The sequence below is a fragment of the Stenella coeruleoalba genome (assembly GCF_951394435.1).
Source record: "Stenella coeruleoalba genome assembly, chromosome: 7".
Classification (NCBI taxonomy): domain Eukaryota; kingdom Metazoa; phylum Chordata; class Mammalia; order Artiodactyla; family Delphinidae; genus Stenella; species Stenella coeruleoalba.
This window is the reverse complement of record NC_137153.1, coordinates 120,123,469-120,145,845: the sequence shown is the minus strand read 5'-3', so window position 1 is coordinate 120,145,845 and position 22,377 is coordinate 120,123,469. Positions and strand designations below refer to the sequence as shown.

Sequence of the window (22,377 nt, the reverse complement as noted above, 5' to 3'; positions counted from 1 at the left end):
AGGCCTCAGGGGGGGCAGGGACTGAGGACGCCCCACTTGCCTGCCAGAGCGCAGCGGGGCTGAAGGCCGTGTGATATAGCCCCCCGCACCCTCACTTCCACCGCCGGCCCTGGGCTGGGCTGCTGGCTGATGGGCTACAAAAGGCATTCTGTGCCCCGGGAGAATGACCCCGTTGTGTGGCTGGAGGGTGGCCGGGGGCCACGAAGGCTTCCTTCCTTCCGTACTTCCTGCACACCCGCTGTGAGGCCGAGCCCCCACCCGGGGCTCGTCTAGTCCCATCCAGGCCCTGCTTCCCGGGCTGGGGGGCTTCCAGCGGCGGTCAAGGCCTTGCGGCACCGCCACCTCCCCCCTGCTCGGCCTGCGCCGTCGTCCCTCCTGCAGGACCCCTCGCTGCTGGCGTGTCAGGGCACAGGATGCTCCTGTCGGGGAGCAGGGGGGAAGGCGTGGTGGGGGCCTGAGGGTGGGCGGGGCTCTGTGGCCCCCACGAGTGCTGCTTGGGCTTCTTCCAGCCCACGCCCCCACCCCCGCCAGGCCCGCACATCTGGGCGAATGAGCGTGCCTGGGTGTGCCGGCTGGCAGCGCGTCGGGGAGCCGTCGTGCCCCATCCCCGCGCCCTCACGCCAGCCCGCAGCTGGGGAAGTGGGCTCGGCCAGGTCTCCTGACTTGCCCACGGCCAGGCAGCTGGCAGCGGAGGAGTGGATTTGAGCTCCGGTCTGGGCCTTGCCCTCTCCCTCTTCTGGGCCCCTGGCTGGGCGAGGGTCCCATGCGCCGCGTCGTCTGAAGGCCGAGACTGCTCTCAGGTGGAGGAAACGAGGCTGGGGTCCCTGTTCTCCTCTGAGAAGCACTTGGCTTCGGCCAGCGGGAGCCGCCTGTGGTCACAGGTGTCTGGGTGAGGGTGGTGGGCCGGGCGGCCCTGGGAAAGGGGAACTCAGCAGTTCCGGCGGATTCCCAGCTGCCTGGCGGAGACGCTGGCCCTCCCGGGCCTCCTTCCTCGCCGGCTTCTGCTGCTTTGCTCGTCCACCGTGCGGCATCGCCAGAGGCCGTGGGACCCTGAGCCGGCGGGCCGGGGGCTGATGGGGCCGCCCCCGTGGTGGGACCCCTCGCCCGCCCTGGCCATGAGGCTGTACTTTCTGGCCTCTCTTTCGGGAGGTGGCCTGGCCTGGCGGGCGGGCGACCCCAGGTGGCCGGCAGGCAAGGGCTGGGCTTGGGGGGCGCTGGGGGCGGTATGGCCTGGGAGGTGCCTGTGTCTCGTCTGTAGGGTGCAGTGCTTGTGGTGACTGCTCCGGGGCGGGGGGATGCGGGGGACAGGTGGGGAGAGCCGGGCCGGTGCTGGGTGTCTGCACAGAGTGTGCCTGTCTAGGGCCAGTCACGGCTGCCCAGCGCATGTGAGGTGCCCGGCTGTGCTCCGCGCGTCTGGTCGGTGTCCCGATTCTTGCCCCCGGCCCGAGGCCGGGGCTGCTGGGCTCTGGCCTGCCCTGGGTGTCTGGGCCAACGGGTTTTTGGGTGGGGAAGGGAAAGGGGCTGGCTCTTTTCCTCTCCTTGCCTTGAGACTCCCTGGAGGGCCTCTTGGGGTCTGGCTTTTCAGATGAGGAAACTGAGGCTGGGGATGGCGGGGATTTGTCTGGTCGGAGGGTGCGGTGGACCTGGCCCATCCTCCTGGGTCTGGTGTGGGAAACGTCTGCTCTGGAAGCCGCAGGCACCCTGCGATGAGGCCACACGGGGCTTGGGCTGCCCGGAGTCGGCCCGGGATGGACAGATGGCCCTGGACGCGGCTCGCCCCTGGGTCTTGACTCCGGCTCCTGTGGTGAGGGGTTTGTCAGGGACGAGGCCTGCAGGGAGACCAGAGGCTGGCATCCCAGCGGGTCCCGGTTTCCCGCATCGTGCTGGCCCGGCTCACGGGCCGCTTCCCTTCGTTGGGTTACCAGGAGCTCCATTTCTTCACGCTTACCCTGTGCCGGGCTCGTGTGGGTCACTCACTGACCTTCACCGACGCCCCTAGGAGGACGTGCTCCCCTGTGCCCAGGTTCTGGGGGAAGCTGAGGCCCAGAGGCGTGAAGTTATTTTCCCAGGGCCCCGCGGAGGTTCAGGGGAGGGCCTCCAGCAAGATGTGGCCTTCGGGGTGGGAGCCGGGACCACCTGGCTCTTCCGGGCGTTTGAAAGGCCTTTTATGATCTGTGAATGTTCAGACCCCACGTCTCGGGCGCCTCGCCTGCATCTCCCTGGATGGGGCCGTGACCCGGCCTCCCTCACGCCGTGTGGAAGGTGTGGACGCCCGGCGAGGCTGCACTGGGCCGTCTCCGGGAACCACTTGGTGTTGGAGTTGGGACCCAAAACGAGAGAACACTGCAGCCGGGGGCGCTGGGCCGTCTTGACTGGGGGGCTGCCCACCCTACCTTGCCCTGTACAAGCCTTGCCCACGTTCTGCTCGGTCAGGATTTTAGGGACGGGCACTCAGGGTGTGCTCGTGTCCTGGGGCCGGCCCTGGGCCTCTCTGGGCTCGGTGTCTCCCATCCTCCCTGAGTGACCGCGAAGGCTCACGCCAGGTCTGAGTCTCTGAGCCCGAGGTTCCTCCCCGGCCCTGTCCTCCTGCAGCAAAGAGCTCTGTGGCACGTGTACCGGGGGCGGTGCCTTCCTGTTCCGGAGGTGTCAGTGGGGGGTCTGCGTTCACACCCCTCCGGCAGCTCTTCCTCGAGGGCAAGGACTGAGCACCCCCACACACGGGGCCCTGCACAGGCCTCTTCAGCCCTTGGTTTTGGTTTCCTTGTCTGTAAACTGAGCGCAGGAAAGAGAATTTTCCAGGTCAGTTCGTCTCTTGACGTGACAGGACATTTAAAATCGTCTAAAATTACGTTCATACAGAAAACATCCCGGGCTGTTAGGCCAGGCTCTGTGCTCGTAGAGAGAGTGGGGAGCGTGCTGACTTCTTTCCAGGGTTCTCAGCTGGAAGCTGCGTATGTGTACGAGGGGCGCATTTTGGTGGTTGCAACCCATGGGAGCGTGACGAGGGGTCATCGTGGGCATCTGGTGGCCGGGCTGGGCGTTCTGAGTCCTGCCGCACATCTGCCCGTCTCCCTGCAGGGGATCGGGACCGTTATTCTGGCCACACACAGGAGATGAGAGCAGGGTATTTTGGGGTTTCTCTGCGTGGAACATGCACCTACTTGGCTGGTGGATAGTGGCTTGATTTTATTTTTTTCCCATTGTCTCCCACCTGTAGCATCTCTTGCTACCACTTTTCGCTTTTTCCGGTCGTTCCTTCTCTGGGAAATCATCCAAAGAGGCATGTTAGCGTAGTGGGTGACATTGAGTCAATAGGCTCTGAGCAAGGGCGTCTCCTTGAGCCAAACGCGCGATGTCTTTTAGTTTCTGGAGTTGCTGTTTCGAGTGCATTTGGCTTTCTTGGTATCTGGGGTCTTCCTGTGCCTGGATCTGCAGCCCTCCTGGGTCTGGGTAGGCGTGGGTGTTGCACTCAAGGCCTCTGACAGAGTGAGGCGGTACTTTACTGTTGTCTCTCTGACGATGGCAGGCGACAGCTGCTCCCTCGCGGGGCCAGGTGCTAAGGGCTCCCCAGGTGTCCAGCGGGCTGTATGTTCCCAGGAGGGACTGAGCCCTGCTTCCCAGGCAGCTCTGTGGACTGCGTGTGGGTTTGGGGAATCGGGGTGGGTTTGGAGCTTTGGAAGGCATGGTTCTGGGTCCCCGCTTCTCCTTGTCAGGTGCTGAGGGGCTCCCCCCTCCCTCCGGCAGCCCTGAGAGCTGGAGGCTGCTGCCTGCCTGGTGTGTCCCCCTAGGCCTTGGTGTTGCCCCATCCCTCCAAGCTGGGCCTCACCGAGCTCCAGCACCCCTGGGCACAGGTCTGGTCACTGGGGCCCCTCAACACGGCCCTGCCGCTGGGAGCGCGTGTCGGTCACCTGGCTGGCCGTGCGGTGGGCGGCCCCCAGCCCCCATCCTGTGTTCAAAACCGCACGTGGTTCACAGTTGCTGGAAGCTGTCGGCAGATATATTCCCAAGGGCAGGAGCCGGCAGTGGAAACATACTTTCCCAGATTCCCTCCCCGCATTGACCCTGACCTTGGCCCCCCCGGGGGTTGCTTGTGGTTGTTGGTGAAGCCGAGAGGGCCCGGAAGGGGCACTGAGGCGGCGGTGCAAGGGCAGAGGCCCCAGCCCCAGGTGGCCGGAACAAGGTGGAGGGCGGGCTTTGGAGTTTGGGGCCTGTGGTGGGGAGCCATGGAAGGTTCTGGTGGTGACTGAGTGGACAGTGGCCATACTGCCAAGTGACCAGTGCAGGGGGCGGCCATGGGAAGGGCACGCAGAGCCAGTGGCTGTGTCCTGGCCACTGCCAGATCTGAGCTTGGCCACTTGAGGCTCTCGTCTGTACGAAGGGGCTGGTGGGTCACTCCCAGGGGGCGGTGCTGTGCGGACGGAGGTCACGGTCATCCGGGCCCAGGGAGAGACTTTCCACCTGTCAGTCTGTCCATCCCCTTCCTGCCTGGAGGCCCTGTGGGCTGGGTGGCCGGGCTGGGTGCTGCCGTGGGTGCTTGCTGAGGCCCATCTGGGTTCTCAGGGCAGGGGGTCACGGGGCACGGACGCTGCCTGTTACACGGCCACCCTCGCGTCTGCGGGGTCTGCTGCCGCAGCAGCCCCTGAAAAGCGCCTGTTGTGGGATGAGAAGGTTCTCAACCTCCTGGCCGCTCCGCCCCGGCAAGGTGTGTCAGGAATGAGGCCTTAGGTCGGAGATCTGGGGACGCGGTTCAGTGCTTTGTGAGGATGGAGGTGGAAGTTCTAGGGCCTCCTGGGCCTCCGTTTCCTGGTGCAGAGTCGAACCCACTCTCCTGTCCCTGCACTTGCTGGGGGCCTGGGGGCGGGGGTGAAGGGTAGACCCTGTCTCACAGCAGGTCCCCAAGGGGTGGCAGAGTCGCATCTCGGCTTGGGAACCAATCCTGCCAGCCCCGTGGGCCCCCAGCTGAATCTGCACAGTGGCGACACAGCCCAAGGGGGTTCAGAGGCTTGTTCCCCGCCCCCCCGCCCCCGGAGGCTGCCCTTTGAGGGAGGGGGCCTTTCCAGAGCAGGGGAGAGCCGGCTAGGCTGCAGGCCCTGCTGCAGGAGCGGTGGGATTGGGGCTGCTGTGCTGGTCCGAGTGGGAGGTACCCCTCCTGCGGCCGAGATGGGGAAGCCCTGCTCCAGCAGGCGGATGTCCCGTTCTCGGTCTGTCTCATGGGTGAGGTCCTGTCTGCTGTCTGCAGAGCCCCTGCCATCTGTGCCTCCGCCCACGACGGCACCAGCCTGGCGACCTGGCTGAGTCAGCGCGGTGTGGGTCAGCCTCTGCTCAGGGCAGGACGCTGAGGGGCCGGGCTCTCGGCACGCGGCAGCGGGGGTCTCCGAGAGCCTGCCGTGCGTGAGCCGCTCGGGAGCTGGGCTGGCGCTCTGCCCTCCAGGGTCTCCGGCTTGGCCCGGCCCCGCCCATTGTGCAGCCCTGGGCTACCACACGCTGGAGGTGCCAAGCATCTGCGCCCACATCCGAGAAGTGGCGATGCTCGGAGGGCAGTGGGAGGATTGGGGACGCCCCGGGAGAGGCCAGCCCACACCGGGCCCAGAGGAGGCAGGCCCTGATCTCTCCCTGACCGCTCCACACTACTGGGACAGGTTGGCCACCTGGCACGGAGCCCCCCGACGCCAGCACAGGTGGATGGGACGCCGGCGAACTTGGGCCTGAGTGTCTGCAAACATGTTCCCGACGCCGGCAGGGGCTGCGAGAAAGTTAGAGAGAAAAACAGCTGTAGTGGGGGTGGAAAGCACAGGCGTTCCATGACAGAGCCGGCCGCGGGCCCCTGAGCCAGCCAGAGCGACACGGCTCAAAATGAAACAAGCGTCATTCTTTTCCTGTTGAAGAGAAACTGCCTCAGCCAGCCCGTGGGCTCGGGGCCCCCCACCACCAGGCTGCCGTCGAGCAGGCGGGGTTTCATCAGGAATTTCCCCCCCTCTCCGCGCCCCCCCACCCGCCATCTGGGCCGGCGCCCTGGAGGTGCTGGGGACGGTTCAGGGGTGCTGCCTGGACAGGAGGCTGCGGCACCCGGGAGCCCCTGCCCGGCCCCGGAGAGGTGAGCGTGCTCCCAGCTCCCCGTGCCCTTCGACCCCACGGTGGGCGTGCCTGCTAGCACCGGGTCCGGCCTGGAGCTCTGCCGGCCACCCAGGCTGGCTGCGGGGGCTCTGCGTGAGAGTGAAGTGTGTTGGGAGCATCAGGGTGGAGAGCTGGGTCCTGGTCCCCGGCCGCTGACTCCGGCTCCGGCTTGGGGAGTGCCCTTCCGTCCCTGAGCCCCTTCCTCCTCTGCAGGTGGGACGGAGCCAGGCCCACGTCCCCAGGCTTTTCGGAGGCCCCGTGATCAACGCCGGCTTGGGGCAGCCACACAGGCCGTGTGGCTTGTCGGACTCTAGCTCTGTGTTCTGGAGGCTCTGATTTCATTGCGGGGTCAGGGCGGGGGGGTGGGGGGGTTCCCAAGCCGCGGGGCCGCCAGCAGGCCGTGGGTTTGGGGATCTCCATTTTGCAGAGGCCGCGGCGCCAGCGGCATCACGCGCAGGCTCACCTGCCGCTGGCTCCCCAGCGGCTCTGTGGCCCCGTTCCTCTTGTCCCTCCCCCCTTTCTGTGCCTGTGCTTCCCCCCCTGGGGATTCCAGCAGGCCTGGGGGTCGGCTGCTGCCCCTCCCCAGCCTCTCCCCCGGGCAGCCCGTGTTAGGCCACTGAACAGGAGGCATGGCCCAGTGGTCCGGCGGTAGATCGGGGTCGTCTCCCTGCCATGCCCGGGGGAGGGGACGGCCCCTCAGGGGTGCAGGCTGGCCTGCCGAGGGCCTCCGGCCACGGGGTTGGAAACAGCTCTGGGGACTCTCTCTCTGTCCCTTGGCATCTTTCTGGGCGGGTGGCCCTGTGCGGCCTCCACCCGGCAGCCCTCCTGCGGGGGGGCTCCTTTCTGGAACCAGCTGGAGGGAGTGCTGCTGGGTGGGGCTGAGCCGGGCACTGCCTGTCCACCGTGTCCTCCCGACTCCTTCCTTGGCGCCGGCTGGGCCGGCCTCTCGCACCTCTGGGGCCCTGGGTTGGGTGGGTGGTCCAGTCATGGAGGCTAGTGAATGCTTGTCCCGCAGCCGTCTCTGGGGCGGGGAGAGTGGGGGAACCTCCCCGTAAATTCAGATGCCTTGGAGTTCTCCTAGAAGGACCGGCCTCCTGTTTGGGGGTCCCAGGTGGTGGCTCTGTGGCCTGCACCCTGAGGTGGTCACCCTGCTGGCTGGCTGGAGGAGCGGCACCCGAGTGGCAGCCCGGCGCTGGGTTGGGTCTCAGAGTCACGTTGGCACAGCTGTTATTGCCAGTCCTGACCGTGAACAACCGCCAGCCCCCAAGCTTCCCAAGGCCTCTGGGGACAGGACTGCCAGGGACTGGCTCTGCCTGTGGCCACCTGGCTTCTCCTGAAAAACCGGCCGTGCCCCGAGGTCCCGGAGGCCCTACAGTCATGGGGAAGGGGGCGGGGAAGGTGGGGTGTTGACCTTTCCCGAGCCAGCCTTCGGGGCATTCGTGTAGGGTGCAGGATGGAGCCAGGAGGGAGGTGTCCCAGCAGCAGGCCCTGGTCCCCGTCACCCTGAAGCTGTGAGCGGCTTCTTCCTGTAGCACCGGGCGTGCGCCACTTGGCCTGGCGAAGAGGGGCGTGACGCAGCCAGGGAGCTGGGCCGGAGGAGTCCGGCCCCAACCTCCCGGGGGTCCGACCAGGGTGTTCCCTGCACCCCCCAAGCCCCTCTCCCCGAGTGTGTTTCCGTAAGCTGTGGACAGTTAGGTAGTGGACGCAGCTCTGGGACTCAGATCCCTCCTCTGTACCGTGGTGGTTGGAGCAGTGCTACCCCAGGTGCAGCTCAGCGCCTAGGGTACCGCCAGGTAGCGCCCCCCTCGGACATCTGCCCAAGTGCCACTGGCCCGGTGGGTGGTGGTAGCGCCCACCGCGGGAATCGGGGGAAAGTGGTGGAGACACGTTGGTTGACCGTCGAGCTGGGCCTGGTGTGAGGGCTGTGGCTGCAGCCCTCTTAGACCGTGAGCTTCTGGAGGGTGGGCGTGGGGGGGGCAGCCTCCTGCCAAGACCCTGGCGCTAGCGCCCCAGTGCATTGGCACCATTACCCCTCAGCTCTCTCCTGGACCTTTCAGGCCCAGGCACTGGCTGGCTGGTCACACGGAGCCCCTCCTGACGCCCCCTTTCCTCCCGGCTGTGCTCCCCACTTCCCTGACAGCGGCCCGGTCACGGTGCCCCCAGGCTGTACGAGTGTGCTGGGTGAGGGCGGCTGCCGCCACTGCCCGTTCCTCCTTCCGCCCCTCACCAGCCCTGGCCGGCTCAGGACGGCCATCAGAGCCCGAAACATTGTCCGTTTGTCACTTGTGGCAAAAGCCATTCAGCGTCACCATCCGCCTCTTAGGGCTTCAGCCTTTTGTCTGTGCAGGGAGCAGGGCAAGGGGTCCCTCAGGTGGTGGTGATGATGGTGGCGGAGCCTCTGTCCACCGGGCCTGCAGCCCCCAGTCACTCTGGGCTCCCGAGCAGCCCTGAGGTTGCTGGAGACGTGGTGACTGTCCCTCACCCAGCAGTGTCCTGCCCGTTCCTCGGCGTCCACTCGGCCTGCCCCCTCCTGCCCCCTTCCCCTCCGGCATCCCCGCCTGTGTCACGGAGGGCTGGGTAGGGCGGTGCCAGGAAGCAGTACTTGGGAGAGGCCAGCTGCTGCCGTCCATGCGGCCTGGGGAGGGGGTGGAGCCCCTGTCGGGTGACCAGTGGGCGTCTGTGAGCGGTGGGGGGCGGGGTGAAGGAGGTGCCTGCCTTGGTTCGCCCTGCCCCTCCTCCTCTCTCCCCTGGGGTCTGGGCAGGTCTGCGCCACTCTGGTGTGGAGCTGGGACCTGAGTAATGGTCCCTGCAGGCTGACGGATTGCTGGGCCTGGTCCCTCCTGGCCCGTTGGGGGCCTCTCTGTAGGGGCCCCTGAGGCTGCCTGCCCGGTGGGCTCCCTATCTGACCCTGTTCTGAGGTCCCAGGCTCTTGGGGAGAGCCGGAGGCAGGCGGGAGTTTCTCCTGATCGTGTGTAAGGGCTGAGCTGACCTGTGTCCTCCTCAGCGGGGGCTGAGATTTGGGGCTGGGGGCATTCGTTGGGGAAAGGGCAGGGTGACCCCAGAGGAGCTGAAATTTCAGGCTAGGCCACCTGAGCTGTAAACTGACACTAGGCCAGAGGCAGTGAGCTGGCCACGCCCCCTGGGGTTGGAGGTGGTAGGTCCAGCCTCTGCAGGCACATGGCCTGCGCTGGAACCCTACCCCGCAAGGGCTCGTGGGGCCCACTCCTGTGGGTCGTGGCAGCAGCCTCTGCTGTCGGCGTACCCATTTTACAGAAGGGGAACCTGAGTGGTGGGCGTTTCCCGACCAGGGCCGGCACACCCCTGTCGGGGGCACGTCTGTCCCCCACCCCCTGCCGCCGCAGTTCCTGAAGGCCCCTCAGCCCGTGGAGCCTGTGGACGCCTCCTGCCCCACCCCTCCCCTGCACCAACCACCCCGAGCTTCCCCCAAACCCCGACCGCCACGGCCCCACCACAGTCCCCAGTGGGCTGCCACTTCTCCCTCCCCTGGGCGGCAGGGGAAGCAGTCCTTCCGGAAGGTGGGGTCTGGAGGCGGGCGTCCCAGGAGGCTCCCGAGGGCCCTCCAGCACCCCGTGGTGGGGTTTTGGTTCGGGGCAGTGGGGGGGGGCGGATTTGTGCTCATTCTTGTCAGGGTAGGGTGCTGGCGCCCTCGGGGCGCCCCTACCCCTTTGTGCCCCTCTCCCCTCCTGGCCCCCTCTCCCACCTCCGTGCTGTCCTGCACGGCCCCCTCTGAAGTCCCCGCTCACTCCAGCCCCACGGGACTCCTTCCCGTGCTCCTTCGGTTGGACTGCCTGTCCCTCCCCTCCCTCCGCTGGGCTTCCTGCTTGGCTGGGCCCTCGACCCCAGTCTGTGGCCCGCCCGGACCCTGCCCTGATCGGCCCTGTAGGTTCAGAAGGGCCGCGGAGGAGCCCTGAGCTCCCCTTTCTGAGAGTCGGGGGTTCCCTGGCTCCCGAAGAGGGGCTGGAGGTCCAGGGGCTCCCCCCCGCCCCAGCCGGGCAGCCTCAGCGGGGTTGGTATTTCCTGCCACCTCCCCCGCCTTCCCAGGCTGTCTGGCAGAGACCAGAAAGGAGTTGGTGGGGGTTCCCCCGCTTCCTGCTGGGGGTTCCGGGGTGGGGCGGGGGGGCAGGAGGGTCCTGGTGGGCATTCTGGAGGGAGCCCGTGCAGTTCAGGACTGTTGGCAGGGGGTGGGGGGCGGGGAATGTCCCTTCCCTCTCTCAGAGGGACCTCAGGGCCCACCTGGTTGGCCACTCCTGAGTGGTGGCTGTAGTTTCTGCTTGCATACAGCTGCGACGGGGAACTCACTATCGAGGAGCAGCCTGTGCCCTTGTCAGTTACCATGAGAACATTCTTTATTTTAACTTTACTGAATGTAACTTTCACACCCACGTACTCTGGGGGCCCAGGGGGTTACTGCTCTCCTGCTCTGGGCGCCGAGCATTCCAGGGCATTCCATCTCTGCTCCATGGCTTCCCTATCTGGACTCCAGGTATTTGCATTTTAGAGTCAGTTTTATGGCCTGAAACGCTTTTTGTGCCAAGGGAGAGATCTGTCCATCACCTCTTCCACGCAAGCCTTCCTGAACTGAATCTGGCAGCTCTTTGAAGTCCCTTTGCCTGTGTTGGGGCTGCTGGGATGTCCTCCTGCCTGGACGGGGGCCTGTCTCTTGTTGGAGGTCCCTGTGAGCTCCCGGGCCATGGTCTCCTTCCCTGGAGTCCTGAGTCTCACGGATTACTGCTGGTCCCCAGGGGCATGGAGGGTGTAAAGCGGTGTGAGGTGCTGGGTTCAGGCCTGGCGACGCCCGGGTTCTTGGGCGGCGGTGGGGGGGGGGGAGGAGTCGGCAGTTGGGTTTTGCCCCTCCCTCCGAGGCCCCGTGTGCCCCCTTGGGTGGGGAGAGCTGGGTGTCAGCAGCTCCCAGGGTGGGGTCTGGGCCTGAGCCTGGTGTCCCGCAGCCCAGGATCAGATAAGCGTGTGGTGACCGCTGGTGACAAGTCCCCTGCGAGTCCAAAGTATGGCTTCAAGAATAGCGCCTTATCGCATCTCCTGTTTATCAGTGGGTGGGGACAGATAGTGGCCCGGAAAAGGCAGAGCCTGCGTGCACGTGGAGGGCAGGGCGGGGCCTCTCTGCGAGCAGGGGGTGTTTAGGCACTTTTCCCTTTTCCTCCTAACGTTCCCTTCCTGGCCAGACTCCAGAGGACTCCAGAAAATACCCCCTGCCCGTTGTCACCCAGGCTCCGGGAAGGTGTCTGCTGTGGAGGTTCTGTGTCAACAGGAAGGGCCCAGAGTGGGGGTCGTTGAGGTGGATCTTGGCCGGGCTGGCCCCTCCCAGGGGCTCACAGTCCCTGGTTTGGAGCAGTTGCTGTACACGTGACCCTGGGGCTCAGAGGATGGGGGCTGGGCTCAGGAACCGGGCCCCGACCTTTGCATTTGGGAGACGGGCCACACGCAGAGGCTGGAGGCTGGTGCCCCTTCCCCTGGCCCCCCCTTTTTACCGGAGGCCCCTCGCCCCCCTGTACCCGGCCCCTCCTGTCTTGCCCAGTTTCCCTCCATCTCGGTGTTGCTCTCCTCACGGTTCCCAGACTCGAGGGGCTGCAGAAGCTTTGGGGTGCAGCCTGGTAGCTGTCGGTCTAAGGAGCCACTTCCCTCCCTCCTTCCTTCCGGCCAAAGCTTTCTCTTGCCTCTCCCACCCCTTCCTGCCAGGGAGCAACAAACAAACAAATAAGCAAACAGCTCAGGCCGCGTAGGCCCAGCGTGGACCTGGGGAGCCTCTTCTGCAGCTGTGTGAACGGGAAGCCCGGCTCCCCACACCCCGCAGGTGTGGCCGGCCCGCAGCAGAGGCCCCGACAGGCTCTGGGCCCCATGGCGCTCCCGGCTGCACTCTGCCCCTTAAGGAGAGCAGCCCCCGAGAAGTCCCGCACCCCGTCCTCTTCTCCCATTCAGAGCCCCCCAGTTCCCCCAAGATTTCCGGGCAGCGGGTGGAGGTGAGGAAGCTGTGAGAATCCCGGAGTGCTGTCTCCCTCTTGGCCCCAGACCCCCATCTCGTTCCCAGAGGCTGGGGAGAAGAGTGGGCTGCTCCCCTAGGGTGGCCAGGCCCTCAGGCTTCTGGACGCGCTGCTGGGGTTGGGACCCCTGTCTGATCGAGAGCCCCAGCAGTTGCCCCCCGTGCTCTCTGGTGGAGGTGTCTGCAAAACAGATGTTGTAATGCCCATCTTGCTTCCCTTGCCCTCCCCGCCTGACGTCGGAGGCGTGCTTCTCGGGACTGAGTAAAGGGGAGGGGCCGGCGCTAGCCTGCATCCTGCAGGGTGGGCTTGGACAGGGACCAGCTGGCTCCGGGTTCCTCATGCAGGGGTGGTCAGGGCCAGGTGAAATGGGCGTTCCAGTTGTCCCAGGGGCCTGGTAGAAAGAACCATGGCTGCTCGGCGTAGGGGCAGCTGCGGGCTTTGGGGCGTGTGCCTGGGTAACTTTTGCACCTTCCCTGTGCCCGTTTCCTTGTCTGTCACAGGTGGGTGGACAGGGTTGCAAGCGTTCAGTGAGGTCAAGGATGTGTAGCCAGACCTTGTGGGGGTGCAGGGAACTTAATGACTAATAGGGCTGGCTTGCAGTACCCATCTCTGCCAATAGGTGCCGCCACCTGGTTCTGGAATTTTAAGCTCTTATTTTCAAGTTCAGTGACATGGTTTATTCCCAGTTCTGTGAATGGCAACGGTTTCAGACGGATCAGATGAGGCTCTTTTGCTGGTGCAGTGGCAGGCAGGCCCCCCACTCCCTTGCTGGGAATTCCAGGCCCCCTTCCCGTGCCCCTCCTCCCTCAGAGGGCAGGCAAGGGAGGAGGTGCCCAGCAGGCTGGGGGTTACAGAATGGAAATGGATAAGTGCTCCCAGAGAAGGGGGTCGCCAGGGTTGGCAGAGCCTCCCATGTTCCTGCGGGGACCACCCCACCCCACGGGCTGGCCACCGCCCAGCACCTCCATGGACAAGTTCACAAGGCCCTGGAGGAAGCTCAGCTCTGGCCAGGGTCGGCTCTGCCCGGCCCTGACTGTTGGTAGCGGTGTCCTGCAGCCTGTCCCCGAGACTCAGTTTGCACCGGTGACCAAAGTGGGTGAGAGGACTCGGGGGCGATGCACAAACAAACAAGGCTTCTTCCTGCCCCAAGCCTGGCGCTCAGGGACCGCTCGGGGCACGGCCGCTCCGAGGTTCAGGCAGGCGAAGTTCTCCTGCGGCTATTGCTGGTGCAAGCAGGGCACGTCCCCCGACTTGGGGGCACGTGGACGGGGGCCGCCCGATCACACCCGTGGCCCGCTCGACTTCCCAGAAGCATGTGTGATCACTGCAGGCCTGGCAGGAAGGGCCCGAGAGACCATTTTGCAGATGGGAAGGCTGAGGCCCACCGAGGGGGCGTGGCTTGCTCAGGACACCCTGCCAGAGGCCGGACTGGACTAGCTGTGGCCTGCAGCCCTGACTCATGCTGCCTTGTTTGGGCCTCTCTGAGTTCCCCACGGTCTGCTCAGGCCCAGGGCAGTGGATTCACCCGGAGAGCCTCCTTCCTGGGGAAGCTTCTCGTTGAGCCCTCAGGGTAGGAAGGGGAGGCCCAATTAGTGCCTGGTGGGGCTTTGAAATCCCTGGCATGAAAGGCTGGTGTGTGGGAGGTCCCGGCCTCTCACTGCCGCAGCCTCTGTGGGTTGCCCGTCTGCAGGCCTGGTGCACACCTGGGCCCCCTCCACCAGGCCTGCCTGGAAGCTCCCCTGCCTCAGGCTGCACGCCACCAGGCCTGGGCACACAGGAAGCTGTATTCTTCGGGGCCCCATGAGGTAGAGGGGCCTGGGGGCCTGTTGTCTTGGCCACCGCCGCTGGTGTACCTGAGCAGGCCCAGGCTGTGTGCTGGGCCTGCCCTGCCGTGGGCAGCGGTAAGAACACAGGGCCTCAATTCCCCATCTGTAAAATGGGATAATAGGACCGCCGTGTACCTCCTAACTCCGTGCGTTCATCCCTGCTGAGGACATGCACTGTTTTTGCTACACAGTGGGTGTTCTGAAAATGTCAGCCTTCGTTATTTTTATCATCCCCAGACTTTCACCTTGACCCCCTGCGTAGATGGGCAGAGGGGCTGGCAACTCCCGGCCACCAGGCGTTCCAGGTGGACAGGCCTGGGGTGCTGAGGGTTCCAGGGGCAGCCATCTGGCCTCCCTGCCCAGACAGGCATCTGAGAGCAGCTGTCAGCCTGCTTCTCCTGCATCTGCCTGGGGCCCAGCCTGAGCCTTAAAGTTGGGCCAGGTGGGGCTGGTGCCTTGGGGGGGAGCTCTGGGCGTGGCTGGACTGGCCTCGTGTTGCTGGGGAGCCGTAGGATTGCAGGGGGGGTCCCTTGCCCTTCCGCGGCCTGGTGTGGTAGCTGTGGCCTGAGGGGTAGCGGGCCAGGCTGTATCCCTCAGGTGTGGATTCCTGACTGGCCTCCTGTGGCTTCTTGTCTTACAGACTTCTCCACGCAGGTGAACTCCTCTTCCCTCAACTCCCCCACGGGGCGCGGCTCCATGGCCGCCCCCTCGCTGCACCCCTCCCTGGGGCCCGGCATCGGCTCCTCGCTCGGCTCCCCGGGACAGCTGCACTCGCCCATCAGCACCCTGAGCTCCCCCATCAACGGCATGGGCCCGCCCTTCTCGGTCATCAGCTCCCCCATGGGCCCCCACTCCATGTCCGTGCCCACCACACCCACCCTGGGCTTCGGCACCGGCAGCCCCCAGGTAAGTGCGGGGGCGGGGCCTGGACCAGAGGGGCGGGGCCTGGCTTTACCCGCATAGGCCTGTGGACCCTGGGGGGCAGGTGCTGTCACGTCTCCCTTTCCTCTCTGGCAACAGTGTCAGAGAGGCAGCTTTCGCCTGGGTTTGAGCTCAGGTCTGGCCGACTCCTGTGCCCGTGGCCCTCGGGGGTCAGTGACCAAGCTTCCTCGCCAGCCCTCTGTCCCAGCGAGGCCCCCTCCAGTGCGGGGGGGACCTGCCTCTAGGACTCAGAGCTCTGTAGGGTGGGGACTCCTAGGTCCTCAGGCTGAAGCCGCCTACCTGGAGCCCCGTCATCCCCTGTCCTGCCCTTCTTGTGCCCAGGCCCGGACCCTTCCCCACACGGGGTGTCTCGGTGCTCCCTGCCCCGACCCCCAGCCTCGGGCAGACGCTGCCTCCTCGGGGGTGCCAGGCCTGAGGCTCATCTGCTGGGCTTGGTGGTCTCTGTGTTCGTGTTTGCCCAGATGCTCCTCTGAACAGCCTGGCTTTCGGGGTTGGGTCCAGATCAGGAAGCTGCTGGCACGTGGTGGGCCTGACTCAGCCAGTTCTTGCCGTGGGGACCCCCGAGGCCTGGTCCACCCTCCCCTGGGCGCTCCTCGTCTGAACCCCTGCAGAGCTGTCCTGAGTGCCCAGGACCCCTGCTAGGCATCTCCTCTCCCGGCTCTGGGGGTTTCCTGGTGGATTTCTCACTGGATGCCTGGGAGATCTGCTGAATCCCAGGGGTCTTCCCTCTTTCTGGGGCTCAAACTGTCCTTTTGGACATTGGCGGGCCCCCTTTGCTCTGAGCGTCGTTCAAGTCTGGGTCCAGCTTTCATCCCCGTAGAGGGGGGCCCCCTTAGAGGAGGGCTCCGTGGGGGAGGCTCTGGGAGCTGTTTCCACGGGGCTGCAGGACAGCGGCCAGAGAGGGACTCGGGCGCAGGCTCCACGGCCCAGAGCTGCACAGCTAGTCGTGTCCGCGTGTCCCGTGGGCTCCCTGCTGCCCACGGAGCCACGCCGCCTGCAGGACAGCCCTCCCCCGCTCCATCGGCTGGGCCTGTCCAGAGCTGGTCGTGGAGCACCTGGCTGGCTCTTCCAGGGCCACCTCATCAGCCCCTTTGTGCCTGGAGGACGGGTGCAGAGGAGCTCGGGCCTCAGGTGGCCCCTCATGTCACCTGTCACCAGAAGCAGGCAGAAGGCCGGAGGTGTTGGCACGGGGGTCTTGGCTGCCTTCCTGGGCCCGGCCGTGCCCTTGTGAGCGTATGGCCGCCACAGCCTGACGATGCTGCTCGACGGGAGGGCACACGAGGGCTGGGCCTGCACCCTGTCCCCTGGGAACCAGGACAGAGGCGGCACCTGCTGGCTCCCAGGGAGGGCCCCGTGAGTCTCCTTGCTGGCCCCCGGGCCCGGTGTCTGCCCTGCACGCCCCGCGGGCACGCGTTCGGCGGGAGCCTGGGTGTGGAGTCTGGAGCAAGGGCTGTGCGGGGGCAGGGCCCGAGGGTGGCAGTGATGCCCCCCAGACCTTGAGGGAGCCTGGTGCCCCCGGGCACTGGTAGCCTGTCTGGGGGCAAGGGTGGGCGGTGCTGGCGAGTGGCGGTTTGGGGCCACGTCCACCCTGTTCTCTGTTGTTCTCTGCACACAGCCAGGTGCCTGGCACACGGTGGGTGCTTGTTGAACGCAGGTTGCTTGTGAGCGAGGGGCCGCAGGTCCCGTGAGGCTGATGAGGGGATGAAGGCAGGAGTGGAGCTTAGGAGGGGGTGAGGGTGGGGAACAAACCCCGTGTGTCCCAGACGTTCGCGGCTGCCCTTCTGGTCAGCCGTCCGCCTGTTCCTCCGTAGGTCGATCAGGCCGCACTTGGTTTAGCCGTGGTCTGAGCCCCGTGCGCGGCCTCAGTCCCCCCGACCCCTGCCTCCACCCCTGCCCCCGTAACTCCTTCCCTGGGCCCTGAGTTCAGCTTCTAGGCTTCAGCAGTTTGTCTTGGAAACCTGGGGTTCCCCAGATTCATGGAAGTGTGGGTGGAGCTCGAGGGGGACATGCCCCCACACCCTGCCTCAAAACCACAACCGCAAAGTCACAGGGCTGGAACCAGTGAGGCTTTCTGACTTCTGCTGTCAGGGAGGGCCTCCTCCTCGACCCCACCCTGCAGGGAGATGGAAACGGCGCGGGGGTGGGTCTGGGCAGGGCCAGGCTGGACCTCAGGTGCCGTTGGCGAGTTGCCCCGCCTCTCTCCCCGGGTTCGGGGGCTCCATCAGCCCAGGGAGCATTCCCCACCACATCCCGGAGCCCGCCCACAGGGCCTGGCACGTGTGGGCGCCTCAGTCCCCTGGCCTCACCAGCCTGGCGAGCCTCCCTGGAGCAAGGCCTGCGTGGCCCCTGCCTGTCCTCGCCGTGGGCACCGCGGCTGGGAGGCCTCTGTGATGGGGCGTCCGGCAGGCCACGTGCGCTTCATGGTGTTCACCACCTGCCTTGATGGGCAGACGGAGGCCAGCGGGGCCAAGGGCCTGCCACCCCGTCCTGACCGTGGGTGATGGGCCGGGAAGGAAGGGCACGGTGGGCGTGGAAGAGAGGGGCGGCGAGGAGGCCTGGGGGGCCCTGATGGAGCCGGGTGGTTATTTCAGGAAGTCCTGTAGGCTCCGCGGGAACTGAGATACCTGCCAAGGATATGAAAGGGGAAATGGGATGGGACCCCCATCCTGGGCACGCCAGGGAGTCTTTGGCCTCCAGAAGGGGCTGTTGGTGCCCCGGGTCTCCTAGGACACGGGACGGAGTGCAGGAGGGGAGCTGTCCCCCATAGGTGCGGGGGGCGCTTTGAGCCCACGGTGGGTGGGTGTGCGTGTCTGGCAGAACAAGGCACCCCGCGCTCTGTCCTGGGGGCTGTGAACCAGTCCAAGGCCCACCAGCTTGGGGCTAGGGAGGGAGAAGGGCGACCCCTGTCCCCCTAAGCCTTGCCATGGCGGCCGTGCCAGGACCCACCAGTTGAGGCAGAGAAGGGAAGTGGAGGCCCCAGGCCCGGGGTGAGGAGGGGGCTTCAGCCAGCCGACATCTTCACACACGTGCAGGGTCTCCTAGGGCTCCCCAGAGCCTCTGGGCTGACAGCTGTGCCCACGGGAAGGAAGCCTGAGCCCGGGAGGGCAGGGATGCCCTCAGCGTGTGGCCTGGGAGCCAGCTTGGCCGCGACACTGACCCTGACTGATGGCTCCATCCATCCTGCCTGCAGCTGCTTCCCTGGTGCTGCGGCCTGCCTGTTTCCTTAGGGGAGGCGCCGGTCCCGAGGGCCTGCACGTGGGGGCCTGGGAGAGAGGACAGGTGGCCCCTACCCACCCGGCATGGTTTGAGCAACCACAGAAAGAGGACACGCCCGAGCTCCTCTCCTCAGTGCCGCCTAGCGGATCCAGAGCCGCGTGGAGTCGCGGCCGGGCTCCCGCAGCCCGAGAGAGGCCTCGGGCCAGCCTCCAGCCTGCGCCCGCTGCTCCCACGCGCCCAGTGGCCCCTCAAGGCCTGCCGCCGGCCCCTGCAGCTGACCCTCCACTCCTGGCCGCACGGATTTCCTGCCCTTTTCCCAACAGTCCTTTGGTTTCCCCACCTCCAGACGTCTGCTCCGGGGGTGGGGGGGGGCCCTCTGCCTGGGACGCCGCCTTCCATTGTCCGCGGCCCAGCTGGCCTAGCGGCGGCCCCCGGAAGCCCAAGTGCTAATGCCGAGGCTGCTGCGCCCCAGGCCGGCTTCAGGAGCTCTGCTGCTGGCGCTGCCCGCGAATAGCTCCGTCATCCCAGCGGCAGCCCTGGGATGGAGGCACTCAGTTTTCTCCAGTTTTTACGCGAGGAGCGTCAGGCCCAGAGCGATTAGATGATTTCCCTGCAGTCACACAGGGAATAGAGGAGGCAGAATCCCGCGATAAGCTGTGGCCGTCCCGCCTACGGCCGTGGGCGAGCTCTGCAGGCTGGGCAGGGCGCGTTCCTCGGGGCCTCGGGCGCCTGGCTGGTTGCTCAGCGGATGGTCTGGTGGATGGGATCACCGAGCGGCTCTGGGCCGGCCCGTTCCCTGGGGCCCTGGTTGTCCCTTCTGCCGTGTGCGGGGAGTCCCTCAGCGCTTGTGGCTCCCAGGGGCCTGAGCTCACACCTGCTCGGCCACTTAGCACCCGTGGGCTCTCTGCTGGTCCCCTGACCTCCCTGAACCTCCGTGTCCACTCTGGAAAGGGGAGGGCAGCTCTCCCTGCTCGCTAGGGGCTTTCCACGTGACAGATGCCGTGCACGGTGGCCCTTAGCAAACAGTCGGCGCCCCTGCTTAGTTGAGGCTCATCTGGGAGGTGCTCCTGAAGCCTGCAGGTCCTGCGGGGGTGGTTGGAGGTGTGGGGTACGTGTTCTTTGGGTGCAGTGGGGTCCTCTGGACGCCCTCTCGCCCCACCTCCTGCATCTTGACAGCCCCAGGTGGCCGGGGCTGGCCTCCCGGCCTCCTTGCAGCCCCCCGCGAGTCCCGTGGGGTTAAGTGACCTGATAGAACCACAGCCCACCTGAGCAGAAGAATCAGACCTGTCCAGGGCTGGAAGAATCCCTGCAGGCGCTGGGGCTGGTGTGAAACAGCCTTTGGGATGGTTTGTGCTTTGAGCACCCGGCTCTTCCCATCCCGTGAGAAAGGGGGATGGGAGTAGGGGGCTGGGGCCGCAGGGAAGGAAGGGGGTGAGGTTCCCTTGTGCAGGAGGGGCCCAGCTTGGGGCGACCGGGGGGCAGCGTGGCAGCTGCAGTCCACCCAGAGACATCGTAGGACCTGACTTCCGCCTTTGTCAGGGGTTTGCAGAAGTCGGGGTGCTGGGGGGCCGCCCAGCTGGCGTCCTGGCGCCTGTGGGGACCGGCTGGCGCGCAGGATGCGGCGGGAAGCACCTCGGGGCCCTTGGCGCTGATGGGAGAGCTGGGGTGGGCGCAGCGGAACCAAAACTGCTGTGTCATTGCAGCCGCAGCAGCTGTTGCCAGGGTGACTGGTGAGTTTCCCACCCTTCTTCCTGGAGCAGTGTCAGGATGGCGGGAGGGATGGAGGGGGGTGTGTGTGTGTGTGTAAGGGATGTTGTCTCCTCCCTCTCTCCTTGGGTCACACGATCCAAGACCCCTACCCTGCCTGCCGAGGCCGGGGCAGAGTGGCCTGCTGGTGGACCCTGGATCTCCTCCCTCCTTGCTGGGACCAGGCTTCAGTGCCCATCTATGGGTTGGGAGTCCCCAAAGCGCCTGCCTCACCGGAGGATCCCAGCGCTCTCGCTGTCCTGTCGGGGGAGCGCCCAGGAATGGCAGGCGGTTCTTATTTAGGTGGGCGAGGGGCAGAGGGTGTGAGCAGGGGCCTTGCGGGTCCTCCTTCGAGCCTGGGGTCCTGCGGGAGGGTCGGGCCCTGAGGGCAGGACGGGCTCCTCCGGCCTGGCTGAGGAAGTGGTGCCCGGCATCCTGCCTGCGCTCAGCGGGGCTGGGCCCTGCCGCTCTGCGTGGCTTGGGGTGGGCAGGGCCCCTCTCTGAGCCTCAGTTTCTCTCTCAGTAAAGGGGGTGTGTGGCAGCGCCTTCCTGGCCCAGCAGCAGGTGCCTCGCAGCAGCCTGCCAGGGCTGACCCCGGCTTCCCCCCCTCAGCTCAACTCGCCCATGAACCCCGTGAGCAGCAGCGAGGACATCAAGCCCCCGCTGGGCCTCAACGGCGTCCTCAAAGTCCCGGCCCACCCCTCGGGGAACATGGCGTCCTTCACCAAGCACATCTGTGCTATCTGCGGGGACCGCTCCTCAGGTAGGCCGCGAGGGCACAGTGGGGACGGCAGGGCCCCCGGCCAACAGGGGGCTGCTCGGAGCTCCGAGCCGCGCACCCGGGACCTTCTAGTGTGTCCACGTCCGGGAGGTGGTAAGCGGCAGCGTGGCTTTGAGGCTTCCAGAGACGAGGCAGCTGTGGTGGTGACGATGGCGTGGGGGCAGCAGGGCTGTGCCCGGGGTGAAGGGCCCTTCGCGTCCCACTCCCGAGCCCGGAGCCCCGGGGGCAGGACGGCCGACCTCCTCGGGCCGCCATCTCAGACGCGGAGACGGCGAGGACCCCGGGGTCCGGGTCTTGGGCGGGGCCGGGATGCAGCCCTGCTGCGCTCCCAGGCTGGCTCCCTTACCCCAGTGGGACGAGCCCCTTCTGCCAGTTGGCCGCAGGCTGCTCACGGCCGCCCCACCTGCAGGCAAGCACTATGGGGTGTACAGCTGCGAGGGCTGCAAGGGCTTCTTCAAGCGGACGGTGCGCAAGGACCTGACCTACACCTGCCGGGACAACAAAGACTGCCTGATTGACAAGCGGCAGCGGAACCGCTGCCAGTACTGCCGCTACCAGAAGTGCCTGGCCATGGGCATGAAACGCGAAGGTAGGTGGTGCTGGCCCGCTCCCCTCTCGGAGCACAGGGTGTGGCTCTGGACTTGGCGGTTGCGCGGCCCTCCTTTGCATACCTCTGATGACGGGGTGCTCACTCCCTCCAGAGGCGGCGGCTGCTGTTCTGTTGGCGGCACATCTCCGGGGGCTGTGAGCTCACTTACCGGCTCTTTCCTGAGTACCTGCTGTGTGCTAGGCTCTGGGATTACGGAAGAGACACTCTCGGTCCTGCCTGCTGGCGGCTCCCAGCCCCGCTGGGGACAGACATTGATCAGAGCCTCTTCAAGGTCATAGTGGGCCCGGCCGAGTGCCTGGGCTCTGGGAGAGGCAGAGGCAGAAGCAGCGGGAGCCAAGGCTGGGGGTGGGAGATGCGGGCGCTGAATGAGCGAGCCCGGGAAGGCGTGCGTGCGGGTCCTGGAGCCTCGTTCCCGCTGCTCAGTAGGGGCCGGTCGAGGAGACCCGGGCCCGGGGTGGGGCAGGGAACTCCAGAGACCATCGGGACGTTCCCAAGCCTGCTGGACGCCAGCTGGGCCTGGACTGTGCTTCCTCCTGCAGATCTGGCCGGGGTGCCTGGCGACCCCAGGTCCTCCCAGCAGAGGGACTCGGGCTGCGGGTCTCTCGGCCTTGGGTTGTGACGTTTATTGGGGGGGGTGGGGGCGTGTAGCGCGGAAGGCCGCTCCCCTGAGGTCGCTGAGCTTGTCAAGCTGTCCAGCCAGACCTGGGCCCGAGCCCGGGGTGGCTCCGCCTAGCCCTTGGCCGTCGTGGGCCTCGGTTTCCCCAGCGCAGGTTCGGCGGCTCCTGCATTCTGGGTGGCGTCTCTCAGTTTGGTCTGCGTCTCTGCTTGAGTGTCTCGTGCCTGGGGCCTCGCGGGTTTAGGAGGTGCTGTCTGGGATCCCTTCTCCGCCGCGGCTGTTCCCATGGTCCACGCGTGGCTTGCCTCCTTCCCACCGGCTTCTGTCGGGGTCTCGGGCTGGCGTCTCACCACCGAGGACTGTTCTCTCGTGGGGACTGCAGTTTTCATCTCCTTTCACTTGTTTCTCTCTTCAGCCCCGCTTGTTCTTGCTGAGAAACCGAAACCTCAGCTGGGCCGTGTGGTCCTGCGGGATTTGCTCCTTGAGGCCGCGAGGCTGCCTGTGCAGTG

General features: G+C 66.3%; 1 protein-coding gene across 2 annotated transcripts in view; it reads left to right on the top strand.

Annotated features, from left to right (window-relative positions):
• RXRA (retinoid X receptor alpha) overlaps positions 1-22,377 on the top strand; it is a 95,928-nt gene that overhangs the window by 54,920 nt on the left and 18,631 nt on the right. Inside the window, exons 2-4 of one of the 2 annotated variants that reach the window (XM_079926317.1) lie at positions 14,598-14,863; positions 20,474-20,624; positions 21,052-21,231. In XM_079926317.1, the coding sequence (XP_079782443.1) occupies positions 14,598-14,863; positions 20,474-20,624; positions 21,052-21,231 (597 nt within the window). Of the gene's footprint in view, positions 1-14,597; positions 14,864-19,098; positions 20,165-20,473; positions 20,625-21,051; positions 21,232-22,377 lie in introns of those variants that run through there. The other variant, XM_079926318.1, reaches the window with a different exon arrangement.